Source organism: Pelmatolapia mariae, linkage group LG14 (genome assembly GCF_036321145.2).
Source record: "Pelmatolapia mariae isolate MD_Pm_ZW linkage group LG14, Pm_UMD_F_2, whole genome shotgun sequence".
NCBI lineage: Eukaryota > Metazoa > Chordata > Actinopteri > Cichliformes > Cichlidae > Pelmatolapia > Pelmatolapia mariae.
This window is the reverse complement of record NC_086239.1, coordinates 19,902,177-19,927,234: the sequence shown is the minus strand read 5'-3', so window position 1 is coordinate 19,927,234 and position 25,058 is coordinate 19,902,177. Positions and strand designations below refer to the sequence as shown.

Genomic DNA, 25,058 nt, shown 5'->3' with positions numbered 1-25,058 from the left:
TACAGAAACACGCACCAGGTACTTTATTACCAACCACTGGATAACGCAAATATCTAACCAGACAGTCATATAGCAGCAACTCAATGCATTTATGCAGGTAGACATGGTCAAGACGACCTGCTGAAGTTGATTCTGAGGATCAGAATGAGGAAAAAAGATAATTTAAGTGAGTTTGAACGTGGCGCGGTTGTTGGTGCCAGATGGGCTGGTTTGAGTATTTCAGTTATTTTGCCACACAACCTTCTTTAAGGTTTACAGAGAACAGTCTGAAAAAGAGAAAATGTCCAGTGAGCTACCTACCTGAGTATCGTTTTTGACCATGTCCATCCCTTTATGACCACAGTGTACCATGTTCTGATTGCTGCTTCCAGGAGGATGTTTTATGTACTCACATGGCCTCCACAGTCATCAGATCTCAATCCAATAGAACACCTTTGGGATGAACGGGTAGCAGAGATTCACATCAAGGATGTGCAGCTGACAAATCTGCAGCAACTGTGTGGTACAGTCAAGTCAATATGGACCAAAATATCCGAGGAATGTTTCCAGCATCTAGTTGAATTTATGCCACAAAGAATTAAAGCAGCTCTGACTATGAAAGGGGCCCAACTCAGTACTTGCAAGGTGTGTCCACTGAAGTCGACAGTGAGTGTACGTAATTGTGTTTTTATCATTTATCTAAAATATATTTCTCATTAATCTGAAATTTATTTATTTTTTGAGTTTGTGTTTGTATCAGGCTTTCTGATTTTCTGACATATGCACAAACTCTCTGTAGGCTATTCCTGAGCAATGCCCTTATAGGAATCTCACCACCCATCAGCACAATGCCAGTAAAACCGAAATGTCATGACAACCTAAGATATTATCTTTAAAGCAAAAGTTTACTCACTGATATCCTTTTTTTAAAACTTTGAAAATACCTTTATCTTTGCAGATATCAGGGGCTTTTACCTTTTACACAACTCGTGTTTGCCTCAGGCAATAACACTGATCTCTCTTTTCTGCAGAACTGATTTGATTGCACTTTATGTGCACACACACACACACACGCACACACACACACACACACACACACACACACACTGGAGAATGCTCTGGATTGTCAACATTTTAATTTCATGAAAGGTTTTACACTGGAATCATAACATTGGTCTTCTTGGTAAGTTACACCCACCGGAGACTAAAACCTGTTTTTACAGATGATCCTGCTGCAGCATTGAGACATAACCAATCTTTCAACTTTTTCAATCAACCACATTCAGGGATTTATTATTGGGCTATTTTGGGGTTAGGTGGGACGACGTCGAACATTCATGCTGTTACATGAATACCTGCTTACAATGTGCTGTGCTCACTTTAATAACGACCGACTGGGCATTATTCTTCCCACTACCAAACCAGTTGACCTAATGTGCAAGATAATGTAACTGTTGTAATGACCACATCTTAAGATACAAATTTAATTTCTACCTTAGAAACTGTAGTAGGTCTCTGGAGGTCTGTAGTCATTGAGGCTGTCTATACCAGTCTTTTGGGGGATGGAAATGATGGTGGAGGCCTTCAGACAGGTGGGAACGTGGCATGAGTCAGGGAGGGGTTGAACAGCCTGGTGAGGACCTCTGCATGTTGGTCCTACATTTATTAAGAGGAGCTTACGGTCCTCTTTTACTTCTTACAGTGTATAGTGTTATGTGTCACTATGGATTTTCCCAATACATAGTAACATGTAGCTTACTGGGAATAATACATGTGTAGAGACAGACTGTGTTTTGATCTAAATTGCATTTCTGCCTCTTCTTATGTTTTTCAATGAATATCCTACAAGGAATAGCTGAAAATCAGAAAAATCTACATCTGTATCCAAACTTTGCAAAACCTAATATATATCAGATTGAGAGGTAATCAAAAAAGACATTTATCTGGATTTATATTATTGTTCTATGTTGTCTTCTTTGTTATAACATGTTCAGGCCTCCATCACTGACCCTTGGCATCGTGTAATCGCTGACCAAACTGACATGTGGGATCATATTCAGGTAATAAAGCATGCATGAAGCAATGTCCTTATTTGCCTTCACAGGAGACAAAGTGGTGTTGTGTCAGTGGTGCTGTACTGGGATACAGTGCATACCTTTGCTTGTGAGTACCCCACTATCCTTTTCCCATTGATGGGCATCATGGAATATAGCAGTACCATATAGCAGGCACGTTTTTAGCTGCTATATATTTAAACTGTTGTAATGTCTGTGTGCATTTATATGTACTTGTCAGAGACTGATAATAGTTTCCCCTGAAATCCTTTTACTGCTCGACCTTTCTTTGTTATGCCTGCAGTTCTTTATTTTGGGTTCTGTGGATTGTAAATATTACAACTCTGAAAGAATAGAAAGGATTATGAAGGCAAGAAGACATACCAAACAATCAACCGAGCGATCAAAGATGAATATAAAAGCATGCTGCATGAGCTTTGCAGAGGGCTGTGCGCTTGTTATAGTCACATTTCTGGTTTTGTCTGAGTTCATACTTGGCTGAAAACACTGTGCTCCTTAACAAAGACAAACTCTTGGCACAGCAGTTGTTTGTTACACAGCTTTGAATGTGCACCGATCACCAAATAGTGACATCTTGTATCAGTGCGGGCTGTTATTGTATCTTCATGGTCAGATGTTTAAATGAATGATTCACTCAACCTGGTAATAATTGCTTCTCTAATCTTTTGGGTTTATTAACACGTTTCTAGGAGCTTTATTTTTAGACCCATCCGCTGAAATAGAATCGTGATTTTTTAAATTTAATATAGGAAATTAGGCATATGATGTTCTGTGGCCAGAATAAGACCATCACTGTTGCTCTGCACCCTCTCCACTTTACCCCTGATGCTGTGGGAAGTCCAGAGGTCACCTAATGAGTTCAGTATAGTTGTTTATAACAGGTATAAAGTTATTAACACTTTTATGATAAAAAGATGACTGGCACATTTTCAGGATCAGATTTTAAAGGTATGAAATCTGACACTGAAGGTTTATCGGGTCTATTTTATATGAGTCTTCCTGTTCACTTGAAATGGAACCATCTTTACATTTGTGCTTTCATTTGCAGAGTCACACTGGCACGGTCATGATGAAGAAACAAAAAAAGCACAAGTCAGCTTGTTTTAGGAGGAATAAGAGGAGGGATGCTAAAGTAAGAAGACTTTTCATACTGCGATTATACATGCAGCACAAAGGAAAGTGTGCTTTTCACTGTTACGTCACAGTTTAACCTCTGTAACCTGTCTCTTAAAGATAAAAACACAGCTTTTTTATGTTTTCATGCTGTTTTCTGTAACAGCCAAAGATACAGTCAGTTACTTTTACCGCCTGTGACAACTCATCTCGCTGATTCAGTGCTTTCTAATTAACTTTATCCCAACTCCTTGCAGAGATGTAGCCTGATAGCCTCAAGGTCAAGCCTGTGCAGCAGTTCCTGCTGTGCTGTTCATCAGACAAACTACTTCAGTGTCAAAGATAAATTTTTCTTCCTTGGTAACTTAAGTTGAGCATGTCTTGCTCCTGCTTATGAGCAACAAGGCCTTGGTGCTCCTCAAAAAGCTGAAACATCAGTGTGTTTTGCACACAGAAGGGTGACATAATGATTAACACACACTTGTTTTAAAAGGTGTGATGCAGACTTTCGGGTGCCAATAGTCCATTAGTCACTTTGGGAAAGTGGAAAAACCTGTTGAAGTACAAACCAAGTTACAACAACACATTAAAAACTGATTTGGCAGCTTTCTTGTGTTTCATCTTTACGAAATACATTCATTATCTGGAGACAATACAGAGGAAGGCTTTCGGACAGAAAATAAACAGCTGATTTTATTGTATTTCTTTGTCTCCTTGTTCTTGTCGTGGTTCCACGGAGCATCCTTTATGCTCCGCTGAAGATGATTTGCATTTGCCAGATGTTCATCAAGACCATATTTTTTATAAAGATAATGCAGTCTATTAATATTCGGATGTTGGGATCAGGAAGTCTGAAATTCCACTGTGGATTGTAGAAAGAAGAAAAAGAAAGAGATTAATCTCTTTGGCATTTCTACATTGCTGTGTGTGTGTTGGTGGCTACATTCACTGAACGTTCCAGCAGTGTTGTTACCACCAAGGTCTTTGTACTAATACTGGCCTTCATGGTGAGACACAACATGACACTAACAAGAACAATAAGAAGAAGAATATCGTGAAAACCTTTCAAACAAGCCCACAACATAGTGATTATCACTCTCAGAGGCAGAGATACATATCTCTTATATCTTACTAACCTTTAAATGTATTAAAACTTCAATAAGTTCATCTTGGTTTTGGTCATTTGTGACTTAAAAACAAAAAAACAAAAAACGTATTGCAAAACAAAAAGCTTTACAGCCTGGCCATGCACATCATTTGGCTGTGATAGTATTTTAATGTTTGTATAGATTTACATACAAAGCTCTATAAGTGAGCATGTTGATATGCACACAGGGTTTTGGATAAAGATTATATCCAATTTTTCAATAAGCAGCTTATATTAATCCTCATATATCTGATCTTTATTATCTAATTGCATGGCCATAATATCCTGAATATTACCATGGAAACTGATCTCAGGAAGCCTAAGCAGCAAATGTAATGTGAACATGCCTCAGTGGTTTGATAAATTGCCATCGATCTTATTAGAAGGCTGATGGTGTTAACAAAACATTGCATTGTCTCGGGTCAAGCACTAGACATAATTTGTTTTCTTCGAGCCAAGGCAGCAATCATCCTGCTGGAGTCATAACAGCCATCATAGTCACTAACGCGGGGAACATAGCCACGTTTCAGCTGAGTGTATTTCCAAGCTGGGCTAATATTAGCAGTACTAATTATTTGAAAAACATCTCCTACTTTTGCAGGAATGCAACAACGAGGCTTGCAGCTGTCTTTGTAGTTCTAATCAAAGCTCCTTCGTGTGGCCTGATAGCCACTGAGGCCTCTTACTGAGTGACAACACTCAATCAATTTTCAAATTTTCTGTTTTACAACAAGCAGGTTACAAACTTACAAAGTAAATAACAAACAGTTCTTTACTTGTATTTCTGAGCAGAAAAAATAGTTTTAGTGGTTGAATGTTATGCTTTATTAATTTCTGACCTCTCAGAAAAGTCCGTTGTGCAGGTATAAAACTGTGCATTCAGTTTGTTATTTGCCTAACCTGGTAAACATGGTTTTGATATAGTTGATATATATATGAAAATGAAGTAGATTGTTAATTTTAATGTTTTTGATTTTAGATATAGGGGATTTGTATAATCTTTATTACTCATATTATGAACAATCCCCTTTTTTTTGCAATATAGATAATGATTTTCGGGTTAGCCCCAATTTAAGCATGGTGAAATCAGTGAAAAATAGAGAACATGGAGCAAAATGTGGCCCGTAAAATATCTTAATTCACTCAATATTGAAATGCTTTTTGAAATGTTATGTTTGCTGTATTTTAGATTGGCTTTTTCAATGTCCACAACATCGATATGAATTTGCACTTGATTCCCAAGCAGCATCGTTTAGTTTATTTTGATTTAATGATATTTTATTGACCCTTAATTGGATAAGCAGAACAGAATGAATAGATGGATGGATATTTTATTGTGTTTGCATTTTATACATTTTACATAATGGTTCACATTAGGTCTACTGGCTTCATGGGGATTGCTGTTCCTCTGTTCAACCTCAGTACAAATTGTGTTTTTGGTATTAAGCATACATGTCAAACTGCAATTCTGTCAGTATGGTTAGATATACACGTGGTAGTACATAGGACCGTACCGTAAATACTCAAACTTTTGATTATTTGATCAAAGGTAGAATATTTAACTAACTTAAAGAAAGCACATCTTTACAATAGCGACACTGCAGATCCAAGAGTTGTAGTTACTTTTAAATCTAATGATGAGCTCAAATCTCATTGCCATCTATAGGATTATGACCACTGACCCCTCGGCTGATTTAAGGAGAGCCATGGGAACAGGAGGCAAATCCTTTCAAGGGGTCATGTGGGAGAAATTCAAAATGATTGAAGGTCGGTAAAATCTATTATATGACGCTGATTGAAAACATTTCATTGAACCTCTTGGCAGGGGGCCGTATATCTGCTGTATGTGAAGGCATGGGGCAAAAAGGACTTTAAAATGGTGGAAGCAGAAAACTCAAAGGGTCAAAGGAGTAAGCAGTTATGAAGCCCAGAACATTTTTATTTAATCTACAGACCATGCTCCTGGTAAAGGCTAGACGACAGCATCACACAAAGGAAAATCTATCACTCGCTCTCAGGGATTTGATTCTCACAGTTATGGAAGTTCAAGAAGGTCCAACTGATGTCAGCTATTAGAGGTAAGACACAACATTTATGCCATTATATATATCCCAGTTTGTGTTTTGTGCCCTGTAATGCTGCAGTACAGCTGGGTTATCCCAAGACTCAAGCTACTGATCATGTAATAATAAGTGAGAAGAGAATCAATATGATGCACAATGATCTGAAATGCAAGTGGAAAGCTTTACTGCTTTAATGCACCTCTCATATCTCATTCTGATTTTTAATAACTGGTCATGAAATGGTAATTTTTTCAAATGGGATACCAAGAACAGTCATTTGGAGAAACAGCTGCACATTTTATTATTTAATATCCCTGGGATACCAACTGTAATTACTGAATTCATTTAAGCGCACACTGAGCCATAAATGTGAAGTACTTGGTGATAAAGCTCGCTGCCTCAGGCACTCTGAATGTTTTCCTGAGTCTTTAAAGGGCATTCATAAATCATTATTTCTGATGTGGAATTTCAGCTCTATTCTCACTTTATCGCACACACCCCAATCTTCTGTTTTGCAAATATAGCTATTTAGACAAGGGACAATTATCAGAGTTGGTATAAAGGTAATAAAAACTAAACAGGCTGTGTACTGACACATGTGTAGCTTCAAATGCTTAAATTAGCCAGGGATGGCTGAGCTGTGGATCTGAGGAAGAAAATATAGTCGATGGCCTCGTGTCATAAAGTCCACTTTGGGAAGAGCACGTGCAGCCACACCATTAAAGTTCCACCCTATAATAGTCCTGATTTGTTAATGATCACACATATTTCATGCTTACTGTAATAAAGGAGGTCTGTCATGATAAAATTATGCAATTTTTAGACTTAGCTGTATGCATTGTTCTTGTAGCTTTAAGGATTACTCTCAGCACATGTAGATACATTATTGTTTTCACGTTTCAGCCACTTTTCCCCAATATTCCTTATCTCTCTTTATCGTTTGTGAATAAAGAATCAAATGCCTAATTTGTCAGTTTGAGGCCATGCAAAACAAAACAAAACAAAACAAATCAATGTTTAATTTAACCAGTTGGTTAAAAATGCATGTTTGTCTTCAGGTGATATTTGATTGACAATTTATGTGATCTGATGGCCACAGGACATCCATCCCTCTTAAAAATGTTTACATTTTGTCATATGTATGCAAAGAAGAAACAACAACAACAAAAAGATGGGACGCCAAACGCTGCATAAAGTGTAAATAAAAACAGAATGCAATGATTGGCAAATCTCAGATGCTCATGTTTTATTCACAATAGAACAAACACGTTGAAAATTGATCATTTTAAGAAACACACTAACTCATTTTAAATTGGATGACAGCAGCATGTCTCACAAAAGAAGGGAGATGACAACAAAATCCTGTAAAAGAACAAAGAAACCATTTTTACCTACTTGGCTTGTTATATTGGCAACAGGTCAGTAACATGGTTTGGTATGAAAAACAATCTTAGAGAGGCAGAGTTTCTCCCAATTAAAAATGGGCATAGATTCACCAGTCTGTAGAAAAACTTATCTCACCATCTACAGTGCCCAATATTATCATAAAATGAAAAGATTCAGTGGAATCGGGAGAAGTCTCTGTGCGCAAGGGACAAAGATGAAAATCAATATCGGATCTGTGTAATTTTCAGGTCCTCGGACCACACTGAATTAAAAACAGACATGATTCTGTCATGGACACATGAACACGTTCAGAAATCACTGTCTCTGAACACATTTTGCCGTGCGAGCCACAAACACAGGCGATATGTAAACGTGATCCAGAAATGCTGCTGTCTTCTCTGAACCACAGCAGCAAAATATTTTGGGAAAACTTGAAACCTGTAATACTAAACTGGCCAAACTTTTTGAGATGTGTTCTGCCATTCATTTCAAAATAAGTGAGCATTTTTCTTAAAATGATATATTTCGCCAGTGTAAACATTTGATATGCTTTCTATGTTCTATGTGAGTAAAATATGGGTTTATGAGATCAGCCAATCATTGCAAAAAAAACCAAAAACAAAACTGCTTCATTTGTTAGCTGGTACCTAGTCTTATTACTCCAACCACCTTTAAACACCATTAAAATTTTATTGAAAGGACAGGTAGACATATACATGCGTGACTTTTAATCAATAACTAACACAATGATAGACCTGCTAGTTATCCAGGGTGAATGTCAGTTTTTGCCCAATGAGCGCTGGGATAGGCTTCAGACACCCAGACGACCCTAAACTAGTTAAACAATTAACATAATGGATGGATGGATAACTGTCGACTAGTGATGATGGTAGAATTTGTTAGTGATGTATTGGGTAACAACACATACAACTAATATCTTTAAAGAACAGGCAAACAACACCAGGTCAAAATTCAAATATTAGCCAACAAATCACAAACATGACATCTGTTTCACACTGTAAAATATGTCATGAAGCAGGTACTGCATATGAGTGGTGTGCTAACATATTACAGCACAACTTTGCTTTGAGCTAAAAGCTAAAGTTAGCAGGCTAATAATGCTAACACGTTTAGCAAATTTCCATTTTTATGTTGATCATTTTGGGGTTGTTTTTTAAATTCCAGGAATGACTTTAGTTTTTGCGGGTACCTTGGTGCATCTGTTCTAAAAAAGAAAGTTTAAAAAAATAAATAAATTATGAGGCAGTAATCCAGCCGACAGCTGCTAAATAAAGATCAGGAAGCAATTTAACAAGTACATGCCCGTCAACAACGTGCCGGTACAGATATTGATCTATTTAAGGTACATACCATTTTGCCATATCTGCTATTAGCGAGTCTGTGGTGACATGGAGGGGACGGTCAGAGAAGAAACAGACATGAAAATGTCATCCTTTTAATTTATTATTTATCCCGTTCATTTTCATAATGGCTTACAATGTCGGTTACAGGCTGATAACAACTAAACTGGATGTGCAAGTTAGTGTGCATTTTATTTTTTCTGCAGGATATTTATTTGCATATAGCAGAGAGTAAATTATATGCAAAAGCCCTCAAAGAAAACAACATTCACTCTAAACATTCACTCACCTGTTATTATTTTGGATCTGGCTTACATGTGATGTAATTATAAAGATATAAGTCAAGTTCAAAACTGTACAAACTGTGCTCTGACTTACTGTCAGAGGCATTGTTTTGTTGCTCCAGCTCTAGAAAACATGATATTGCAACTGAGAACACTTGAGCACCGGAGCAATTATTTTCCAGAAGACAATGAGACTTTGACTGAAGAGCCCCCCGGAATCTGTTCCCACATTACTCCCTCCTCAAGATCTTCATCTTTGGCAGAAAAAGCCTTGGGCACTATCTTCACTCTGCAGAGGCCTTGCATTGTAACACAAGAGTTTATTCAGTCTGTAATTAATCCTCAGTCTTTCTCAGTCACTCGGCCTCACCCTCTCACTGAGGACAGGGTTTGTTCAAGGTATAGCTACGAGCTAAGGCTGCTGTTGTTCCTGGTTCATTGGGAGGATAGGATAGGAATCTACCTGTATTGACATACCTTTACTCCCTCTCTCACATTCTTCGGTATATATCTACCTCAGTTTCTTTTCAAGCTTAACAGCTGATTTTTAAACACTAGTTCCTAAAAATATCAGGGATCTTAAAATGTACGTGGGAGCTGCCTGGTGGTCCTAAGATCAGTTTGACTTCAGATTCTGCAGACCGTAAGAAACAACTGCTGGGTATGTCCACGAGGTATGACATTTACTGTTACTGGTTACATCAGAAACTAACATTTCCAGAATGACTGCTTCTGTTCACTAGAGTAGCCATTGGTGCTTTGATTGCTGCATCTGGTGCGTTTGTGTTCTTGCAGGCTTCAAATGCACAAACGGTGTTGCCTGCATTCACCTGTGCACATGTTTGTTTGAACACTCAACAGTTAAATGAAAACAGATCATACTGAAGGCAGCCTTTGCCATGGGCAAGCTCAGAAAGCAGGGCAAGATGCCCGCTCTGTGCTGTGAGCGGTGCTGTATTTTATGTCCCGTACAGACAGCCAACCATTCAGAAAGGCAGAGAAAAGACTGATGGAAGGAGGAAGAGAGGGCTGCCAGCTGCCAGTGACTGCACCAAGTAGATCTTTTGAAACCTGTTCCAGCAGGTTTTTCTTTCTTATTGCTGGGCTAGCTTGGACGAGTGCCACACACACATGCAAACACACACACACTCACACTCAAAACATGAGGATGATATTCCGGGCTGCCAAAATCTGAAACCAACCCATCAACCATTTCCATACACATTTAAACAGTCAATCTAATCGAAGTACCTCACTATCAGGTATAAGGAAGTGGGAGGTGCACAGGTCTACAGGGGAAATAGACTTAAGCTGTCAACAGAGGTTAGAGGGCTGAGTGAGAGAACCTGACTGGGACTTCAACTCCACAAAGACAAGAAAGAGAGCAGCCACTAAATCCAAAAACTAGGTGAGTTAATTTACTGGTTGTTGTATCATTGTAGGATCTTTACCTTACAATATAAAGCGCCTTGAGGCGAGTGTTGTTTTGATTTGGCGCTATGTAAATAAAAGTGAAATGAATAGTTGTGGTAAATTTTTGTAAGCTTTCTTTGATATTTTCTGACATTGTTATTTTTATGCTTACCATGAGTGGGTTAGTTTATTATCCTTCTATTAATGGCAAAGTTGCAGCACTGCAGTGTTGCTGCTGGCATGGGTGCAGGAGAGGAATCCTCATTAACCTCTGAACTTTGAGTGGCAACGTTCTCATGCCAACACAACTGTCATCGGTATCATCCAGGCCGTTAACAGATCTGCCTGCTCTTTTTTTCCAATAACAAAAGACTTCGAAGTGAATTACCCACCTTCACAATCGTGTGCGTAAGACTTAGCTTGTGGGGAGAAACAGCGATAATTTAGCTTTGCTTATTCTGACAGTTGACTGCTGACATATGCATCAAGCTTCCTCATGTTTTGTAGAAAATGTTGGCTTAAGGAGGCATCTATTCCAAACGAATTGCATGATAGCAAGTAGTTAAAAAGAACCCCTATACATTATGTAACCCTGACAACATCACCCAGAGAGAATTTTTCAGCCTGCAGCAAGAAAAGCATTCATGAGAAAATGAACAAATTTTACTTAATATCTTATAGTTAGTGACAGCCACCAGATCTGTTTCCATTAAAACAACTAATGACATGTGATCTAATGAGGGATCATATGCCCTATCCTCAAATTAAGGGTTTAAAGTAGTTGAGTAAAATGAAAACGGTAAATAGTCCAGCTGGATGTGGTTGTCTTGGAACATTACCTTAATTTGCACACCCCCATGAAATGCAAATACAAATGACACATTATGCAGCAGTTAACTTTATAAATATCAAATCCCACATGAATTCAGGCCAGATACTACTGATTCAATACAACAACCATAAACGTACCACCCACTTCCTGCTCACCAGACCACAAACTTTGACATCATCCGGTCTGTGAAGACATAACTGCAAAGCAACTCAGCCTGCCAGACAATTGGTATCTCGTCTTCAGCTTACCTGCCATTTACCTGTGATTTGTTAGTTTGCTGTTTGCTGTTATTGGCACTGCCTCAGATCATGAGATTTGCATATTAGGATTTCATAATGGGCCGAGAAATATGTGAAGGGTGGGGTGAGAGTTCTTGAAACGCTGAATCACTGAGACTGAGTTTAGAGGGAATAATTATTCAACTTGACACAAATAAAAATTTATCTGCCTTCTACTAACACATAAAAATAAATACTACTGACCTACATACCACATCAATTTCTGGGCGTGTCCTGTATGTTCCTGTGAAACTGGCAGCGGACCCTTTGGATCCTGTGGGTTGAGGGGTGGTACCTGCATGGCTAGTCCTTGTTGTCTACATCATTGGTTATGTGTCAAAGAAGCATCCATATGGATCCCAAAACCTAAGGTTTCCCATCATAGGGTTTTACTGTTAATACAACTGCCCATGTTTTAAATGTGATAGCTGACCGGTGTAAGTGATTTAAAATAAGTCCTCCATCTTCTGGGAAAAGGTCAAAACAAAAAATAAATACAGGTATCCCTGAGATTTACAGTGGCTTGCAAAAGTATTCGGCCCCCTTGAACTTTTCCACATTTTGTCACATTACAGCCACAAACATGAATCAATTTTATTGGAATTCCACGTGAAAGACCAATACAAAGTGGTGTACACGTGAGAAGTGGAACGAAAATCATACATGATTCCAAACATTTTTTACAAATAAATAACTGAAAAGTGGGGTGTGCGTAATTATTCAGCCCCCTAAGTCAATACTTTGTAGAACCACCTTTTGCTGCAATTACAGCTGCCAGTCTTTTAGGGTATGTCTCTACCAGCTTTGCACATCTAGAGACTGAAATCCTTGCCCATTCTTCTTTGCAAAACAGCTCCAGCTCAGTCAGATTAGATGGACAGCATTTGTGAACAGCAGTTTTCAGATCTTGCCACAGATTCTCGATTGGATTTAGATCTGGACTTTGACTGGGCCATTCTAACACATGGATATGTTTTGTTTTAAACCATTCCATTGTTGCCCTGGCTTTATGTTTAGGGTCGTTGTCCTGCTGGAAGGTGAACCTCCGCCCCAGTCTCAAGTCTTTTGCAGACTCCAAGAGGTTTTCTTCCAAGATTGCCCTGTATTTGGCTCCATCCATCTTCCCATCAACTCTGACCAGCTTCCCTGTCCCTGCTGAAGAGAAGCACCCCCAGAGCATGATGCTGCCACCACCATATTTGACAGTGGGGATGGTGTGTTCAGAGTGATGTGCAGTGTTAGTTTCTGCCACACATAGCGTTTTGCATTTTGGCCAAAAAGTTCCATTTTGGTCTCATCTGACCAGAGCACCTTCTTCCACATGTTTGCTGTGTCCCCCACATGGGTTGTGGCAAACTGCAAACGGGACTTCTTATGGTTTTCTGTTAACAATGGCTTTCTTCTTGCCACTCTTCCATAAAGGCCAACTTTGTGCAGTGCACAACTAATAGTTGTCCTATGGACAGATTCCCCCACCTGAGCTGTAGATCTCTGCAGCTCGTCCAGAGTCACCATGGGCCTCTTGGCTGCATTTCTGATCAGCGCTCTCCTTGTTCGGCTTGTGAGTTTAGGTGGACGGCCTTGTCTTGGTAGGTTTACAGTTGTGCCATACTCCTTCCATTTCTGAATGATCGCTTGAACAGTGCTCCGTGGGATGTTCAAGGCTTGGGAAATCTTTTTGTAGCCTAACCCTTACATTTCTCAATAACTTTATCCCTGACCTGTCTGGTGTGTTCTTTGGACTTCATGGGGTTGTTGCTCCCAATATTCTCTTTGACAACCTATGAGGCCGTCACAGAGCAGCTGTATTTGTACTGACATTAGATTACACACAGGTGCACTCTATTTAGTCATTAGCACTCATCAGGCAATGTCTATGGGCAACTGACTGCACTCAGACCAAAGGGGGCTAAATAATTCCACACACCCCACTTTTCAGTTATTTATTTGTAAAAAATGTTTGGAATCATGTATGATTTTCGTTCCACTTCTCACGTGTACACCACTTTGTATTGGTCTTTCACGCGGAATTCCAATAAAATTAATTCATGTTTGTGGCTGTAATGTGACAAAATGTGGGAAAGTTCAAGGGGGCAGAATACTTTTGCAAGCCACTGTGCCGCGGGCACATTTGCACATTCTAATCAGCTACAGCGTCTTGTCCACAGCTTGTCAGCTTTCACATGTGATTTATTTATTTGTTCATTCTATTGACAGCCATTGGTGCTGGTACTCTGACACAATCATTAGAGAAAAATTTGCATATTAGTAGCTCAATTTGTCACCATAGGGCAGGGCATAATCTGACATGTGAATGTTGAAGGTTCTTTAAGTCAAACATTTTTTCACTAGCATTGCATACTTTCATTCTTACTGTTTTACAGTACATTAAAAATAATTGCAATTGCAAGAGTTATATAATAATAAAGAATAAATGCTCATAAAATTTTGAAGCATCATCTTTGCCCAGTTCCACTGAAGCACATACAAACCGAATCACCTGCCTCTATGTATTAAACATAAGAAGCCAAGTGGTCATAATCTAACAATAAATGACACAAACTATCTCAGTAGTTAAAAGCCTGGTTTACAGTTAAATGCTAGTTATAAGAGTGCAGGCTAACTGTGTAAAATCCAGGAAAGTGTCAAAAATGGAAATGCATACATGCAATACATTATTTGTTCCTTGTCATGTAGAGCAGCGGTCCCCAACCTTTTTTGCGCCACGGACCGGTTTATGCCCGACAATATTTTCACGGACCGGTCTTTAAGGTGTCGCGGATAAATACAACAAAATAAAACCGAAAAAAAGAAGATTTATTCATAACACACGTGAAAAGACCCAGGAAAACCGAGTTAACGATAAAAACGATAACAAAATAACGCTGAAAACCGATAAAAACCCTGAAAACCATACATTTCACACCTGAGCCTCAACTCTCGCGGCCCGGTACCAAACGACTCACGGACCAGTACCGGTCCGAGGCCCGGGGGTTGGGGACCGCTGATGTAGAGTATTACAAGTATCACGTGCTCTGTTAAGTTTAAAGAATTATTTATTAAAATAAAATAAAAAACTCACTAGATTGCTCATTGTTAAAAGGGAATGTGAGTTGGAACATTTTAGAAAGCATAAGAAATAGAAAGGAATAGAATAAAATAGCAGACATGAGAGTCATGAAGCTCCTTGAAACCATTAGCGCACAATTTTATCCTGACTTGCTGATGAATCCTCACAGCCGACCTATTTACAGATTTAATACTTACACAAGATTAGTCACTTAAATTTCTGTCTCTCATGCATTAATAGTCATCCAAAAGTACCATAAAACACATGGACAAAATAAAAAATCCTTTTCATATATGAGAAAGATTTTTAAGACTGAACAGGTATGTGTTTTTTCATTTTTGGTAAATTTCACATCAAAGTCCTAGTAGTGTCACGTCATTAAAATATATATAAAATTAAATTAAACAGTTTAGGAAAATAAATTACACAAACAAACAAAAAAAAGAGTGTAGGAGCCTCTCAACCGCCCTAATACATGTATACTTTCATGTTTTAATAAAATGGAAATCATGAACACTGATCTTTGTAACATTACAAAACTTTGTTTTTTTTGTGCAAAATGAGCAAAGAGATAGAGGAACAACCTCTCTTTTAAAGATAGATGCAGTTTTTAAAAACTACACATAACTTTTAGGTATTGATTTATGGAAACACAGATAAGCACACATACACACACATTATGGCCACCGCTACAGCTCCTTCTTCTCTTACTAAAAGTGCATCCGTTCTGGCTGGTGACATTGTCTGTCAAGCAGATGAGAGGATTTGTTGCCACAGTGATGAAAACGGCAATCTCTCAGCTTTCACCTCGACACTTTAGCCTCCTTTGATGTGAACAGAAAGAGCTACGATTGCTACTTCTCTCTTTTCCACACACAAACTTTCTAAGAGAGGCACTTTGTCTGCCTCAGCATTACTTTACTTTACGTGACCCAGCGCCACGGTTTGTTGGCAGTTTTAATGAGCTTGGTTTATGTGGAGGCTGAGGTTACCTTTACTGGAACCAGGGCCACGTGTCTCACACCTCTGATGGGATCACATAACACTTTCAGATAACCCTCCTGACCCACATACGTCCACCAGCACTTTGGAGTTTTAATGCTCTGGTGGTGAAAATGAACTCAGCTGTTCCCACGCCTGCATTCGTGCTGTCAGATTTACAGTAGAGAAATGACTCACATGATATTATCACAAAGGATCAGTGAACAGAAGTGCTTTTTCAAACATGTCAGAGTTGATTCCTCTTATGTGGCAACAGCAATATAAATCAGATTTCACCAACTTCCACTTGAGTTTTCTTGTCATGTTTTACTCCAGAATGAAGGGAATTGTGTTGGTCTCTAGCAGACAGTTGAGTGAGTGCAGTAAGCAGCCGCTTAGCTTAGCTTAGCATGATACTGGGCACAGGTAAAACACAAAACCCAATGTAAAACAACAACATCAAATTACAGTCCTGTGCAAAAGTCTTAAGCCACCCCCTCATTTCTTTAAGCCAGATTTTTTTTTAGTAGTAGTTGAACAATTGTTTTTATCTTTGGACATTGGCTGCTTTTTCACTTAATTTAACCCTGTCCTTGTACCCGGTCATTTTCAGAGAAATGTTTAGTTTGTTTGGTAAGCCATTTAACAATGTGAATCACTTGAGTTCAAAAGGGGCATCCACCCCAAGGAATAAACCAGTGTTGTGTCAAAACATAACAGACAACTTAGCAAAGAACTGATTTTAAATCGCATGTTTAGGCAATTTGTCACTTACAACCTGTTGTTCCAAGTAGTTGATCGTTGTCGTTGTCAATCTTTAGTTTTATCTATGAGAAATGCCAAAGATAATACAGTTTGACAGACATGAAATGTTATTTTGGCACCAACAAGGTGGATCCAAAAGAGTTATTACAGTAGCTGAAAACTTGGCATTTCTCAGTATAGTGCTCAGTGTGTCTTTAAAAGACTTAGGAAACTGGATCGGTAGGGGGGAAAAGGAGAATTCACAGGCCTAGAAAACTCTATAGCAGATGAACAGTATCAGAGAGTCATGTCATTTAAATGTATGAAAATTTATCAACTACCTCAGACATGTAGTTGGCTCTTCAGTTCTGTTTACTCAAGTGTCATTGGAAATGATCTCAGTGAAAGGATGGATGTCGAGAAACAATTCTTAAAAGATGGGAAACAGGGAGAAGAATGGAAAAAGCTGGACAACGGGACTGAAAATCAGTGGCAACAGATATTATTAAGTGATGTATACAAATCCATTATGAATGTCAAAAGAGAGGTACACGGTGAGTATCTGTAGAAGGGGGTCTCCAACTCCAGTCCTTGAGAGCTACTGTCCTGCAGCGTTTAGATGCATCCTTGTTCCAACACATCTGAATCAAATTAATGGCTTGTTACCAGGCCTTTGCCAAACTTGATGGCAAGTTGAAGAGGTAATTCAGCTATTTAATTCAGCTGTGTTGGAGTAGGGATGCATCTAAAAGCTGCAGGACAGTTGGGGTGTCCAAATTCATAGGCTGCATCCTCCTGAGGACCCGGCCTTCGCGGTCTATGTGGGGCGGATAGACCGGAAGTGAGCAGCTGTGAAATTGGACGGTGTAGCCTTCAGTTTTGCGTCACCAGCTGTCTCGGTGGAGTTTAATAAATTCAGCCGCCTGCTCCTTGCTATGTAAAATATAACAGGACACTGGCGTAAATTCTTGATCATCTCACACTTCTGTTTAATCAGTTTTCTTTTTAACGTTTATACAGCTGTGTGAAAACTATAACTTTAATCTCAGCCAAACCCATTTACTCACGAACTAATAAAACACTGAAAAAAGCCAAACAAAAACGTTAAATGAATTTGGACAGCATTTGTCGCGTTGCTGTGACGTAATCGGCCTACAAACACGGCCTCAGGAGGGTGCAGCCTATGAATTTGGACACCCCCTGTATCTTGAGGACTGGAGTTGGAGACCCCTGGTCTACAGCCATCTTTAAAACACAGTGGAACACTATGAGCCTTGGATTGGCCTCCCCAAAGCTCAACATTATCGACAGTGTGGACTAATCTTGACAGAGAACATGACAAAATGCAGCCAAGATCCAAAGAAGAGCTTTAAATGTCTTAAAGACTAATTGAAGAAATTACAAGAAAGCTTGCCTAAGGCTGCGTTAAAGATGCTTTTGCGTATATGGTTTTTTTATGTTTCAGTAAATCACTGCATCAATTTCCTATTTTCCTAGCAAAATATAAACAAATGTGAGCTTTAACTGCACAGCTTTTGCCAATTTTGTCACATCCTAGCAAGCAGTGCAGCCTTTAAGCTGTGCACTGCTAGCTTAAACTAAGCTAAGCTAAGCAGCTGCCAGATACAACATCATTATATTTAGCATACAAAAATGACACCAGAGTCAGTCTCGTTGTCTTATTTTGGTCAAGCAGCATTTACGTTTTTACTAAATTACTTTCACAGCTTTTTTTAACGTTCAATTTGAACTAAAGCCTCTGACGACAACCCAAACGTTTCTCATTTAGCTTGTTTTCACAAATGTCTTCACAGCAGCAGGTTTTGGTGCAGGATGTCACAGTCGCTGACATTTTCCCCGAGCAGCAAATCTCATCATCAAACGTCACCCCCTCAGGTGAGCCTACACACCTGTGAACCCTTTGGAGCCTCACACCAACAGATGGCAGAAACAGAGGCAGCCGCCTCTGGCATTGCTATTTTAACCCAAAATGACCTTCTTTTTTTTTTTTTTTAATGTAATACTGCAAATAAACCAGTTCTGAATCTGCTTTGAGTCACATCTAGCTGCTGTCTGCATTTCTGTGTAGTGTTTCTGAATTAAACTGAGTGCGTTTTTCCAAAATAACAAGAACAAAGTATATGAGGGCATATAGGGGGGATTGTACAACTACCCGCTTGCAGACAGATACAACTTATGACACTTTAATGCTTATTAAATAGAACTTAAACTACTGCCAGGGTGCTGTCAGGGTGCCCGTCTTAAATCCTTCAAAAAGACTTCTGACACATTTTATTTTGTGGCAACACTCTAAATAACAATAAAATAAATAAGAATAGTAATAAATAAAGATGACACATTTCTCTGTTTACCTTAGGGGATTCCCAGGTATCTGTTATTTGAATTCTTTGTTTAAAATGAAAGTGGAGAGATGGGTGCCACCTGTTTTGCAGCAGTTAGCATATTTGTATTTCCAAGTAAATCCAGCCTGTGTCAAATCACTGTGATGATGGTTTTCACACCACAGACCAAAGAAGGCAGCTGCTTCACCCAGGAAAAGAGCAACACCTTGAGCCTGAGAACTGCAGCAGTGAGCAGGAGGCACAGCGCTGATGGGATGATCAGTTCACGGTCAGGGCGAGGGGACGTGGACGCTGACCGTTTCCACCCGTATCAGCGACAGTTCAGTGATGGAGAAGTGGCAGGGTGCCTACAACAGTGCTCTTCTTCCTTTAGCAGTCTGCATGAGGTGTGCAGTCCTGGCAGTCATTCACACAGCAGCGATATACCACCATCCTGGGACCAGTACAATGGCAGCATTGAGGTTTCTATCCTTATGATACACTCATTTTATTCTTCCATATTAATAAAGTTTTGTACAGCCAAAAGCAGCCTGATTGATTTAACACAGGAAAATAGACAGGCAAAAAAAAAAAAGATCCACCACATCACAGCAAAAAACCTTCTTCTCCAAACATTTTTCCTTCATTTACTTATATTTGCAGAACTCATATCCAGAGCTACCAGGCATACCTGTGGATCCTCCCTGTTTTCTGTCTCAGAGCTATCCATCCTACAGCTCAGCAAGTCCTCAACAACAGGTCCTGCTTCAGGCACTCAGAAATGCTTTAGAGGACATGACGTTTAGGACACGAGTAATATCTAATATTTGCATTTATGATGTGGTGTGCACATTGGACTATAACACATGTAATGGGGTGTATCTTATTAGTGGTCAGATCATGATTTTCTTTTCTGTTCTCAAAAGGTCTCTTCTAGACTGTATCCTAACAACGACCAGTCCAGCACCTCAAAATATAGTCTCTCCAGCCAGTCACACCAGGACGGCACCACACAGTCCATCTTTCCTAAGCCCATTTACTCATACAGGTAGATCTTTTGTCTACCTTTTTTACTTACTAATATTTAATACTGTGCGTGCTATCACAAGCAGGGTAGCTTTTTAAAATATATAATTATAAATAAAATTTTCTTTATTGTGGCAGCATTTTGATTTTCATGGCTCTGAAGAACAGCAAAACAGGAAGTCTCCCAGTCAGCGAGATCTACAGCTTCATGACTGAACACTTCCCATATTTCAAGGTACCACAACGTTATTATTAAATACTTTACTTAAACAGGTTGCCTCACTGAGAGCAAGGTTTCTTTTCAAGAGACATCTGTGTGCTAAAGACATTTTCGGTTTAAGAGTAAACATACAGACACGTGATATAGAAACGAAGCATGTGACATAGTCACTATGACCCAGTGCTTTGAGTTTATTTTGGACTTTTGATCCACTTTCTTGGATTTAAGTTTTAGCTTGGTATTAGTTAGTCCTGAGTTTTGTATTTTCTAGTGCATCATAGTTTATTATTTCTAGTTCCTGATTCTTGTTTTGTTACATTAGCTCCCTTTCGTGACCAGTCTGTTTCTAGTCTCGTCTCTGTGTCTTGTCATCAAGATCTCCTGTTGTAGTCTGTCTAGTCTCCATGGTTTGTCTCCTCAGTCAGTCATATTTCCATGTTTGTTTATTTCCAGTCCCTGTGTCAAATTCATGTGTCTCAATTTTGGTCTCAGTGTTTATTGCTTCCTGTTTTATTTTGATAATCCCTTATTCCTGTATGCATTACATTCAGTTTTGCTTCCTCTGTGTCCTTACTCCTGATTAGTCGCTGCTGTGTTCACAGCTGTCTCCACTTCCCGTGTCTGTGTCTGTCCCACTCTTCCCTTACTCTTTGTTGTGTTCTTGAGTATACAAGTGTCTCTTGACACTGAACTGACATGTGGGACTTCATTGTTATGGGCTTCCTAAATGTTATTCTGTGTGTTTAATCGAAGTGGAACCATGAGTGTACACTCAAAAAAATCTTTATGCCCAAAATGCTGATTAACGAAGTGATTTGGTTTTTCTTTTTTTTTTCTTTTGCAAATTTAAAGTGTAAAAGATTCAATATAATAGATTAACATTAAAACTTGATTGATATGTGTGCAGTTTATACCAAGCATATTTTCCTTAGTGATTAATTAACGAATAGTAGTTTAAATAAATAAACCTTTCAGTACTTCAGAAACGTTTTTAAGGGCAATTTTGTAACAGCTGTTCCAGGGTAAAGGACAGAAAAATACAATTGTTAACAAACGTAACAGAAAATAGTTGTAAGACAGTAGCTCATATATTTAAATGGAGCATTTTTCATTATTAAGTGATTTTAAATGTTTTACTGATATTGCAATTTTTTTCTGGGAACCTTGGAAATCACTTCATGGGCTTGGGAACATTTCTGAAAACCCATGCCTCCTTTCCAAAGCTGTTCAGTGGGCTGAATTGGGGACTTTGCTGGGCCATTTCTTATGTTTAACACCCCTGCTATACATTATTTGCTCTCAGTTCTCACGCACAGTATTAATTTACAAATAAAACAGTGATGCACTATATTGTTGGAGGGAGGTATACATATCAATGCATTGCATCCTTTTTTTTGGTGAGGAGTTCTAAGTAACAGATTAGATTTAGTTAGATTAGATTAATTACGCTCCTAAAATACTCCACATCGAAAGGAGCCATTTGAGGTGGTTCAGGCATCTGACAAGGATGCCTCTTGGTCGCCTCCTGGGTGAGGTGTTCCGGGCATGTCCCACCGGGAGGAAGCCCCGGGGCAGACCCAGGACACGCTGGAGAAATTATATCTCTCGGCTGGCCTGGGAACGCCTTGGTGTTCCCCCGGATAAGCTGGAGGAAGTGACTGGGGAGAGGGAGGTCTGGGCTTCTCTGCTTAGGCTGCTGCCCCTGCGACCCGGCCCTGGATAAAGCAGAAGAAGATGGATGGATGGATAAAATACTTTTATACTTTTTTAGTGGTTAAAGCCACATTGTGTCAGAGCTGATGTAAAAACAGAGATATATATAAATAATTAATTTTTATATAGCAGTTGACAGATGTGATCATGTTAAAAATGAATGCCTTTGTTCATTAATTTTGATAAATGAGGCAGCTGCAGGGTTGGACTTTGGCTTGAACCCTGCAAACGACAAATATTTTACATTTTCCAGCCATCTATGAATCAGTTCAGTAGGTTCAGAGTAACTTCTGGAGGGAGCTCAAAGACTTGCTGCCATTCATATTCAAGCAGGCACGTTATAGATGGCTGTTTTCCAAACAGCTGCCTAAAAAAAAGAAAGAAAAAAAAGTTAAACATATGCTGCAGGGCTCGAATATACACGAGACAGATGAAGTGATATTTGAAGAAAAGTTGGGTTCACTTTGTAAAAGCTGTTTCTAGATACGTCTAAATGCTTCAATCAACACATCACTTATGTGCAGTTCAGTGGACACTTGTTATGGCATGCAGATACCATTTACTGGCAGAGCAGATGGTGGCAATATTAATATACTGTGTGTTGTAATATTCCCTGCAGGGTGGACTGAGTGCCCTGATTTTATTAGATGGTTCACAATTAATTTATAGTTGCTCTCAAGATATTATAACAAGAATGTAACACATGCAGCGGAAGACAATCAGGCAAGTGAGGTCGAGTTTCTTTCAAAGTCATACTCAAGATGTGGAAAAAAACTGTGGAAACTATGGAAAAATGTTCTGTTTGGAATTCTGTATAGGGTGTTCCCCAAAACAATGAATCATAATAACATTCATGAGCCATCAGGAGAATTTGTCCAGTTTGTTTAAAGTCATTTGAGGTGTCCGAGCAGCCAACTGGTTGACTTAAGAATATGTGCTTCAATTCTTTTAACATAAATGTTCTTCATTTATCTTTTTCTTCCTGTGTTCAGACGGCTCCTGATGGATGGAAGAACTCGGTGCGGCACAATCTGTCCCTGAATAAGTGCTTTGAGAAGGTGGAGAACAAGAATGGCAGCACGTCTCGTAAAGGCTGCCTGTGGGCGCTCAATCCAGCCAAGGTGGAGAAAATGCAGGAGGAGCTGCACAAGTGGCGCCGGAAAGACCCTGTTACTATTCGCAGGAGCATGGCAAAGCCAGGTCAGTCCCGTAGGTATCCAGCCTGAGAAATTGCAGACTAGAAATTAAGGTATACAGAAGATTCTTTTCTACTACTTATTTTGCTTATTTTACTTTTCCTGTAGAAGATCTTGATCGACTACTGGGAGAAAGACCGGAAAGACTCAGGTCTGTGCCACCGTACCCCAAATCAGGCACATTAACCAGAGCGACCCCCGTCTACAACCCCTCTGCTTTTACTCCAGCTGAGCTTCGCCCGGCATGCCAGCCCATTTGCCAGTCACAGTATGCTCACCTTCAGCCTCAGCAGCCCTTCTACCTCCCCCCTGCTGTCACACACCCCAGCAACTCATTCGCCCTCTTCTCACCCTGTGGACAGCAGCCTGCGGCCGGTATCCCATCATCCACTGGAAGCCTCAACTCACCGGTAGCTGGGAAGATACCACCTGTTTATAACAATGCTCTCCAGTGTGATTACAGTGTTGAGCCCAGGACCACCATGCAGGAGTTTCTGCTGGAGGGAGACACCACTTATGACATTGACATGCTCAACCCCAGTCTGTCTGACCTTCAGCTGCAAGGTATGAAAGACAGGGACAGTACGGAGGGAAAATGAGTGCACCAAGATTTGCTTGTGCAAGCTTCAGCAGATATTTATTACTGATACGGACAAACTGGTTTAAAAGCTGATAGGAAAGAAAAGGGAATTTAGCTGTGTCTTAGTTGCATAGTTTGCCCACCAGAGAGCACTGAAGAGTTGATTTCCTTGCTTGGTAGACAAAGCCCATCATAATCTTTTACACATCTTTACATCAGCCTGCATTTCTGCAGGCTGCTTTAACTGTAAAAATAACAAAAAAGCAAACTGTTGTGTGAGTGTAACATCCCTGCTAAATAATGATTGGTGTTGCTCTCTAAAATATGACCTGTGGTTCCTTTTTTGCAGGTAACCTGTGGGAGGAGCTGAGAGTCGACAGTCTGGTGGCAGAGCCACAAATTAGCACAAGCTTGTCCGCTACCTTTGTCCCTCAGAACCACCACATCCAGAGCAGCGGCCTGCACGTCATGCCTCCCATCAGTCAGACATCAGCTGTGGTTGCCAGCGGTCGTTGTGAAGCGAAGTACGAGGACGGGAACGAAGGGAGAAATGTGGAGCAGCACGGCTGTTTTAACGGACTAAATCCTGTATTATATTCAGGAGTGGAAAGCTTGGCTGGGTATCTGACCTCCTGCACTGCATCCGTCTCTTTAATGTAAACCTTCGCTCTATGGATTTGATGTACCATGTGATTCTGAATGAGGAATATAGTTTCAAGCAGTTTCACACTACAGTGTATGATTGGTGGTAATTTAAGTCATCTCTGCAACAGACTCTGGTGAGATTGGTTGTTGAGATTTTCACTGCATGCAGTCACAGTTCAGCTGATAGGACAGAAGAGCTTGTGTATAGTTATTGTCTGACACATTTTTCCGCCTCCATTTCTTCTTATAGCTCCTGATGAATTAGACTATTTAGTATTAGAGGTTTACAAAGTGCATGGAGTAGAGGATAAACTCAGATGGATCAAAACCCCAGTAACACCTTAATTCAGATCATTGCAAAGAAAGAGGTTAACAAAAAACACCCCCATGAAAACCAGAAATATATCAGTCAAGCGATATTGTTGTTGCTGGAGTTTTTTGAATCAATTCATAATTAGCCAAAAAAGTTTGATACACAGAGGATAGAAAGAGAAATGGCTGAATTAAAACGGTAATTAAAGTACTTAATAAACATAAAGCTCTCTTGCAAAATTATATATATATATTTGAATGTATCTATTTATTTACCCCTCCCAGAGTGTGTTGTCAC

The 25,058-nt window shown here is 39.5% G+C and overlaps 1 protein-coding gene across 2 annotated transcripts in view; it reads left to right on the top strand.

Moving 5' to 3' along the window:
• foxn1 (forkhead box N1) overlaps positions 1 to 25,041 on the top strand; it is a 27,303-nt gene extending 2,262 nt beyond the window's left edge. Inside the window, exons 2-11 of one of the 2 annotated variants that reach the window (XM_063494017.1) lie at positions 1,974 to 2,039; positions 6,268 to 6,392; positions 18,541 to 18,622; positions 19,254 to 19,550; positions 19,732 to 19,827; positions 19,995 to 20,116; positions 20,233 to 20,329; positions 23,020 to 23,227; positions 23,332 to 23,787; positions 24,153 to 25,041. In XM_063494017.1, coding sequence (XP_063350087.1) covers positions 18,560 to 18,622; positions 19,254 to 19,550; positions 19,732 to 19,827; positions 19,995 to 20,116; positions 20,233 to 20,329; positions 23,020 to 23,227; positions 23,332 to 23,787; positions 24,153 to 24,463 — 1,650 coding nt within the window. In that variant the 5' untranslated portion in view covers positions 1,974 to 2,039; positions 6,268 to 6,392; positions 18,541 to 18,559 and the 3' untranslated portion in view covers positions 24,464 to 25,041. Of the gene's footprint in view, positions 1 to 1,973; positions 2,040 to 6,267; positions 6,393 to 18,540; positions 18,623 to 19,140; positions 19,551 to 19,731; positions 19,828 to 19,994; positions 20,117 to 20,232; positions 20,330 to 23,019; positions 23,228 to 23,331; positions 23,788 to 24,152 lie in introns of those variants that run through there. The other variant, XM_063494016.1, reaches the window with a different exon arrangement.
• Positions 25,042 to 25,058: the final 17 nt, after the last annotated feature.